At 46.8% G+C, this 7103-nt stretch overlaps 1 protein-coding gene across 1 annotated transcript; it reads left to right on the forward strand.

Annotated features, from left to right (window-relative positions):
• The first annotated feature begins 640 nt into the window (after nt 1-640).
• On the forward strand, nt 641-3705 carry LOC311062118 (interferon regulatory factor 2-binding protein 2-B-like). Its single transcript, XM_084080929.1, has 2 exons — nt 641-1893; nt 2335-3705. Exons 1-2 carry the CDS (start codon nt 924-926, stop codon nt 3144-3146), a joined length of 1782 nt encoding a protein of 593 aa, XP_083937055.1. The 5' UTR covers nt 641-923; the 3' UTR covers nt 3147-3705.
• Nucleotides 3706-7103: the final 3398 nt, after the last annotated feature.

The following is a 7103-nucleotide window of genomic DNA, read 5'->3' on the forward strand; positions in this document are numbered from 1 at the left end:
CATGGTAAAAAAAAGTACATGGAAGTACAATTCACAATATAAGGTCCTCTAAACTGGATCGGTCATAAAAGCACTTGGCTTTATTTAAAATGAGATCCCTGTGCACTCAAATCATGATGACATTTAAGAAGACTGGATTTTTGTTTTGTTTTACATTTTCAGTACTTTTAATTCTATTCCACTACAGGCTAACATTGTACTTTTTACTCCACTACAATTATTTGAAAACTTTAATTACTAGTTATTACTTTGTAGATTTGTATTATTAATACATGCATAAACCACTTTATCCCTATATACTTCGGCTATTTGAAAATAGCTATTTTCAAAACATTTTGAACACACACATAGGACATTCTGCATAACGAGTACTTTTACTTTTGGTACTTTAAGTACAGTATGTCGACATAGCAGTATTAATTTGATACTTTTACTTAAGTAAAACCTGTGAGTAGTTTTTCTCCACCATTGTGCTTAGCCTACTGTAAGTCGCTCTGGATAAATGCCTAAATTGTTAAAAAAAAAAAAAAATATCCAACCCCGACTCGGGGCAAAAACAATTACCCCATGCGGTGCTGGAAGCACGGTGGGTCCGTGCTGACGTCACGGCCCTACACCGAGCCTCAGTCAGTTGTAAGCAGAGCTGCAGACAGACAGACAGAGGCGTCGTAGTAAAGAAGTCACTGTGACACAACTAAAACCAAACACCCACCGACATGAACTGATCCACGGCGTGATCCAAGCCTTTTCCACCTCCAGGGAAACGTACAAAAAAAAATATATATAGATATATTTGTTTCTTTTTTTTTTTTTTTAACTACAGATCGGATCGAATCGGGGGATTTTCATTTCATTTCGGGGAGGATTTTATTTTCGGGCCATTTTTGTGCCATTTGGAGAAAAAAAACACCATCATCATCATCATGTCCTCCGCGGCGATCGCCGGCGGCGGCGGCGCCTCGTCGTCGTCGTCGCGCCGGCAGTCGTGCTACCTGTGCGACCTGCCCCGCATGCCGTGGGCCATGATCTGGGACTTCACCGAGGCGGTGTGCCGCGGCTGCGTCAACTACGAGGGCGCCGACCGCGTCGAGTTCGTCATCGACACGGCGCGCCAGCTCAAGCGGGCGCACGGAGCCTGCTTCCAGGAGGGACTCCGCTCTCCTCCGGGCGGCGGGGGGAGCAGCAACAACAACAACAAGCACCACGGGCACCTCCTCCACCACCCGGGGAAGGAGATCAACCACACCGGTGGAGGAGGTGGAGATAGAGATAGAGACCCGGGGCCGCCGGGCTCCCGTGCTCCGCCTCAGCCGCTGGACCGCTACCCGCTCTCGGATCGCCCGCCGCGGCTCGGCCCGGAGTCCGTGTACCAGCAGCAGCAGCGTCAGGCGAACGGCCTGCCGCCGCTGCCGATGAACGGATACCCCGGGAATAAACCCGGCGACGAGCCGCCGGAGCTCAACCGCCAGAGCCCCAACATTAACAACAACCCCCGCAGGACTAGTAGTGGCGGCAGCGCCGCGCAGCAGGTGCCGCCGCCCAGCCTGGTGCCGCTGGTGAACGGCGGCATGGCGGCCATCATGAGCTCCACGGTGCAGCAGCAGCACCAGCAGCACCACGCGCTCAACGGCGGCCGCGGCCCCATGGAGCAGCACGGAGGAGGTAAGATCAGGGGCGAGGACATGAAGGACAAACACAACAACAACAACAGGGCGGACAGTATGTCGGACAGCATGACGGACGCGCACAAGGACTGGATGGCCAACAAGGGCAAGACCGTCCGGGACTTAATGGCGCTGCACACGTTCGACGGGCGGTTCAAGAAGGACCACGCAGCGACCATGCAGCGGGTTATGGGCTACGACACGGGCACGTCGTCCTCCAACAAAACAGGTAGGAAAGGTTCTTTTTTTTTTTTTTTTTTTACTGTTGTTGTGGGATATTATTGTGTGAGTGGAGCTGCCCACGCTGTGAAAACAGGAACGAATGCCATTGCCGTCAAGCTGAAATTCTGTGTCAGCATTTTGTTTTTAAATGTATTTCTTTTTACTGCCGACGCGCATTTGAGCAGAATTTGCTCGGTAATGCGCGTTTCCGTGGCTTCTATTAGTGCCGCTGGAATGCACCCATTCACCCCCTCTTGCCTTTGATTTTTTTTTTTTTTTTGCAGAGGACACAAGCTAACATGAGCAAACACAGTCCATATTGTGTGTGTATTGAGAAATGTCCTGTGTTCCATTATTCATAGTGCAGCATGCTGTGTGTGTGTGTGTGTGTGTGTGTGTGTGTGTGGTTTCTATTAACCCTCCCCCCTCTTTGCTTCCTGTGCCTCAGACAGGGGGAAGCACCCTCGTAGCCTGAAGAGGAAGCCCTCCCCGGAGCCCGACGGCGAGGGGGGCAGCAGCGGCCCCAAGATGAACGGCGGCGGCGGCGAGGGCCAGCCGTCGTGGCTGCCGTGCTCGTCGGAGGTCCTGAAGAACATGCCCGGCGGCGGCGTCCTCCCGGGGGGCTTCTCGTCCGCCCCGCCGTCGTCCACCATCTCCCCCCACTCCTCGCGCACCACGCCCCCCGAGGTGGCCGCGCAGGCCCAGGCCCACCAGAACGGCCAGTCCCCCATGGCGGCGCTCATACTCGCCGCCGACAACGCCGGCAACGCCGGCTCCCCCAAGGACAACGCCAACAACCAGGTGCACTCCACCACGGCGGGGGGCCGCCGGAACAGCGGCAGCCCCCTGTCGCCGTCGTCCTCGGCCGCCCAGCGGAGGCTCGCCCAGCAGCGGGAGGTGCTGGGCGGGGGCGGCAACAACAGCATGGACCCCCACGGCGGAGGAGCGCCTCCGCAGGGCAGCGTTCCGGACTCGTCGGTGGGCGGCGCGCCGGGCAGCGTGCCGCTCTGCTGCACCCTGTGCCACGAGCGGCTGGAGGACACGCACTTTGTCCAGTGCCCGTCGGTGCCCTCGCACAAGTTCTGCTTCCCGTGCTCCCGGGAGAGCATCAAGCAGCAGGGTGCCACGGGCGAGGTCTACTGCCCCAGCGGGGAGAAGTGCCCGCTGGTGGGCTCCAACGTGCCCTGGGCCTTCATGCAGGGGGAGATAGCCACCATCTTGGCGGGGGACGTCAAAGTAAAAAAGGAGCGGGACCCTTGAGGACTTCCCACCAAAGTGTGTGGGTTTTTTTTCTTTTTTCTATTTCTTTTGCAAAAAAAGACCCTGACGACAAAAGAAGGTTAAAAAAACGGAATCATACTGCAGTACAAACCCAATAATAATCTGACTACAACAATACGCTTCCATCTCCTGAGGAACTTGTACATATTGGACACAAGGAAGGTGTAAACGTCATACACACATGGCTGTATAATTTCTTGATTTTTTTTTCTTTTCTTTTCAATACGTTGTGTTTCTATTTTCTTTTTGTCTTTTTTTTGAAGATAAGAAGGTATGTACTCAATCATAACAGACTTGCCCTCATCACCCCCGCCTGTTTCTTTTTCAATGTACTATCAATGTACTTTTAGAGATGGTGGCAGTCCCTGTTAAACATAGAATGTGACTAATCTGAGCACTTGGCGGAAAAAAAGAGGAGTAAAAAAAAAGAAAATATAGAAAAAATGCTTCTAGCTGTACTTGTATGCACTTGTTTTAAAAAAAAAAAAAGAAAAGAAAAAAAACCTTGCCAAATACAATTTCTGACCTTGTAATAATACCTCGAGTTGTCTGTGGTTTTGCTTATTTTCCGTGTATATCAGTGAGCCAGGCTTCGGGGAGAGTCGTGGCCTGATTGTGAATCAGTCAGGGATGGTGATGCAATACCTTCCAACAAGCACTAACTGGGTCCCAGGGATGTGTGGGTGGATGAGAAGTCAAGGAGAGAGAGAGAGAGAGGGGAGAGTGGAAGCTGTTTGCCATAGAGGCGTGTTGCGTAAAACGGTGGTTCTCGGAACATTTTCGTGTCAAGGACCCCCCCGGAATCATACATATTAGGTCGCGGACCCCCATCTGCAAATATGTTGTGGCAGTTACAGAAGATTTGTGGTTGTTCAACTTCACGATTTTTCCAACAACAAAAAAAGCTGATCTACAAGCTTGAAAAGATCTGCTATTTGCAAATAGAGGAATTATAAAATTGGGTCAAAGTGGTTAAACTGATTTTGATGCTATATCTACTATAACTGGAAAATGTTTTGTGCCAGGGACCCCCAGAAGCAAAGATTTGAGTTAAAATGCTTGCTTAAAAAATATACATCTTCAAAGATTTGCAGATTTTGCACACATTTTCACGAGTTTTCAAAAATAGCAGATATATGAGCTTGTATATCTGCCATCTTTGAACAGCCAAAGTATAAAATACGGTGAAAGTGGCTAAAACGATTGCGATGCCATATGAACTAATTTAGCACCGGACCACCTGGAACCCCCTCAAGGACCCCTGGGGGTCCCCAGACCCCACTTTGAGAAACCGGTGGCGTAGAGAGGCCCCGCAGTAACAGTTACAGTAAATCACACAGACGCAGGTGCCCTGAGGTCGCGGTGGCACGAGGCTCATGCCAACCCTGTGTCCTGCCAGTTGCAGAGCGATAAGGATATGTTCGGAGGGCCCTATAAATAGACGGCCATGGAAAACGATATGCGCACTTGAAGCCGAGGCCTTGCCAAGTCCCTCTTTTAGTTGATGTTTGCTCGCACGTTGTGCAGCCCTTTTTGGCACGGAGCGCTTTTGATGCTACAAGTCCTTTAGCACTGTTTACTAATGACACTGTGATGCAGGGTTGGGCATTACTGTCATATTATTATTGCTTTCCCCAATATCATTGGATTTTTTTGTCAATCCAATATCAGTGGCTCTCAAACGTTTTCATGTCAAGGACCCCCAAAAATGATATGTTTTTGGCCACAGACCCCCATCTGAAAATGTCTTGTGCCAGGGACCCCCAGAAGAGAAGAGTTATGTAAAAAAAAAAAAAACATTCAAAATTATTAATTAAAAAAAAAAGGTTTTTCAAAATATTCCAAAAATAGCTGATAATACAAGCTTGCAGCGTAGATAAAGTGGTTTAAATGATTGTGATGCTATGGTAACTACTTTAGCTGGAAACCCCCTTGAACCCCCCCAAGGACGAACTCCACTTTGTGAACCAATGGACTATATTAATTTACACTCCATTGTTGGAGGTTTTGCAAAGAAAAGGAACAGATCTATATGCTAGCAACGTGTTGCGATTGCAACACATTGTTAGTTTGCAGATCTGCTGCTCTTTTTTTAAGGCATGTACCCTGTCACACAGCTGTGACGTAACATGCGTGTGCAGGTCAGGGCAGGTATGTGGGTCATGGTAATACAAGTTGTAATGTAACTAGTTACTCTTGATGTCGAGTAATAAGTCATGTAATATAGCTTTTTAAAGGAGTAATAAGTAACTAGTCATTTATTACTCCTCTAGAGTAACTCGGCCAACACTGGTGTGATGGCAACATGACTTCACATCATATTTGTCTAATAATGTTTTAAAAGTCATTTTAGACTTAAAGGTAGGGTAAGTGATTGACTTTTGTTAAAATAAGAGTTAAATAGCTCTATATTCTGATAGTACTCATTGCTATAAAGTGTTTGTTCAGTAAAAGGAGTCTCCCATGTCTCTCCAGCTCTTTATTAAACAGAAAATGCATTTTCAGTGCTCTCTCCTGATTGGCTTAAATTGTGTCACCTACCAGAAAGTGTTCTATATTCTGTTTACTAAAGAGCTGGAGAGACCCCTGTGACGGAACAAACGCTTTGTAGCAATGATTACTATCAGAATATAATACTTTAACCTTTTTAGCAAAAAAAGAAAAAATACCCAAAAATATCACTTACCCTACATTTAACTCTAAATGTTGGACATGACAGGGTTTCTCAAAGTGCGGTCCAGGGACCCTCGGTGTTCTTTGACCGTGTTCCAAATGGACGCTTACAGGTTTGTAACTATGATAGTGTACGAGGAGTTATGGGGGTCCTTTAAATTAAAACGCTGGACAAAAAAAATATTCAAATTTCAGTTTTAAAATAAACGTGCAAAGAGTTTTCAAAAATAGCCGATCTACAATACAACCTTGCAATGCATTGCTAGCTTGTGGATGAGTCTATTTTCGGCACGGAAACGCACGCCAAAAAAAACAACACGCTCGAAACATGTTGAAAATGTTGCGTTGTTTATGTTCAGAGCCGTTTGTCTTTCGAAACCGCTGACCTCATCAGAAACACCAACATGAGGTCGCGATGACGACGGTGACACGCTGGGATTGTACCGGCCTCACATTGTTGTCGCCCTGTGTTGTCACATGTCACATCATTCAGCCACTGTCGCCAACGCAACACAAAGACAAACATTGCCTCTGGGCTAATATTCCAACCAACACCAACATTCCCGCTGTCACTGGTGGGAGAGTAAACCAAGTATATTCTCTTGCTGTCGGGCAGAAACCTCTTACGTCCATATTCTAACTTTGTGTTCTTTCTTAACCCTGAGGCGATTCTTAAAAATGTTTTCTAAATCCTTATGGTTTTTTGAAAAAAAAAAAAAAAAAAAAAAAAGTTTAAAGATTTTTCAAACATAGCCAAAGAAATCTTAAAATGACACAGATGCGTTCCATGTCTTAAAGTGTTAAATTGATGCCCTACTTGATCATACTACAGCGTCACACAAAAGCATAAACATTTGCAGATCTGCAAGCTTCGCGATGCGAGCTTGTAGATCTGCTACTTTTTGCTGTTTTGAATTTGAATTGAGGTTTCCACCCGGACAGAGACGATTATAAATGTTTTAAATATGCTTTGCCCTTGTTAAGATTGGTCTCCTATTATTAACGTATCAAATATTGGATTATTGGCTCCGGAATGCGACCAAAACAGTATTCTTTTAAAGTACAAATTGTTTTAGGTGCTTTTATTTTACATGAATATTGAGGTTCATGCGTCGTTTGTAGATCTGCTATTTTCGGCGTATAGACGGAAAAAAGTGGTCAAAGCAACAGTTGTAGCTTGAGTCCACTTCTCTAAAAAAGCCTAAAAGGGGGTTTCAGTCCAAAAAAAGTCAGAGTTACTTCCTCCTCCACTGCCAAACCCTT

The sequence above is a fragment of the Gymnoscopelus microlampas genome (genome assembly GCF_963454915.1).
Source record: "Gymnoscopelus microlampas genome assembly, chromosome: 2".
Taxonomy (NCBI): Eukaryota; Metazoa; Chordata; class Actinopteri; order Myctophiformes; family Myctophidae; genus Gymnoscopelus; species Gymnoscopelus microlampas.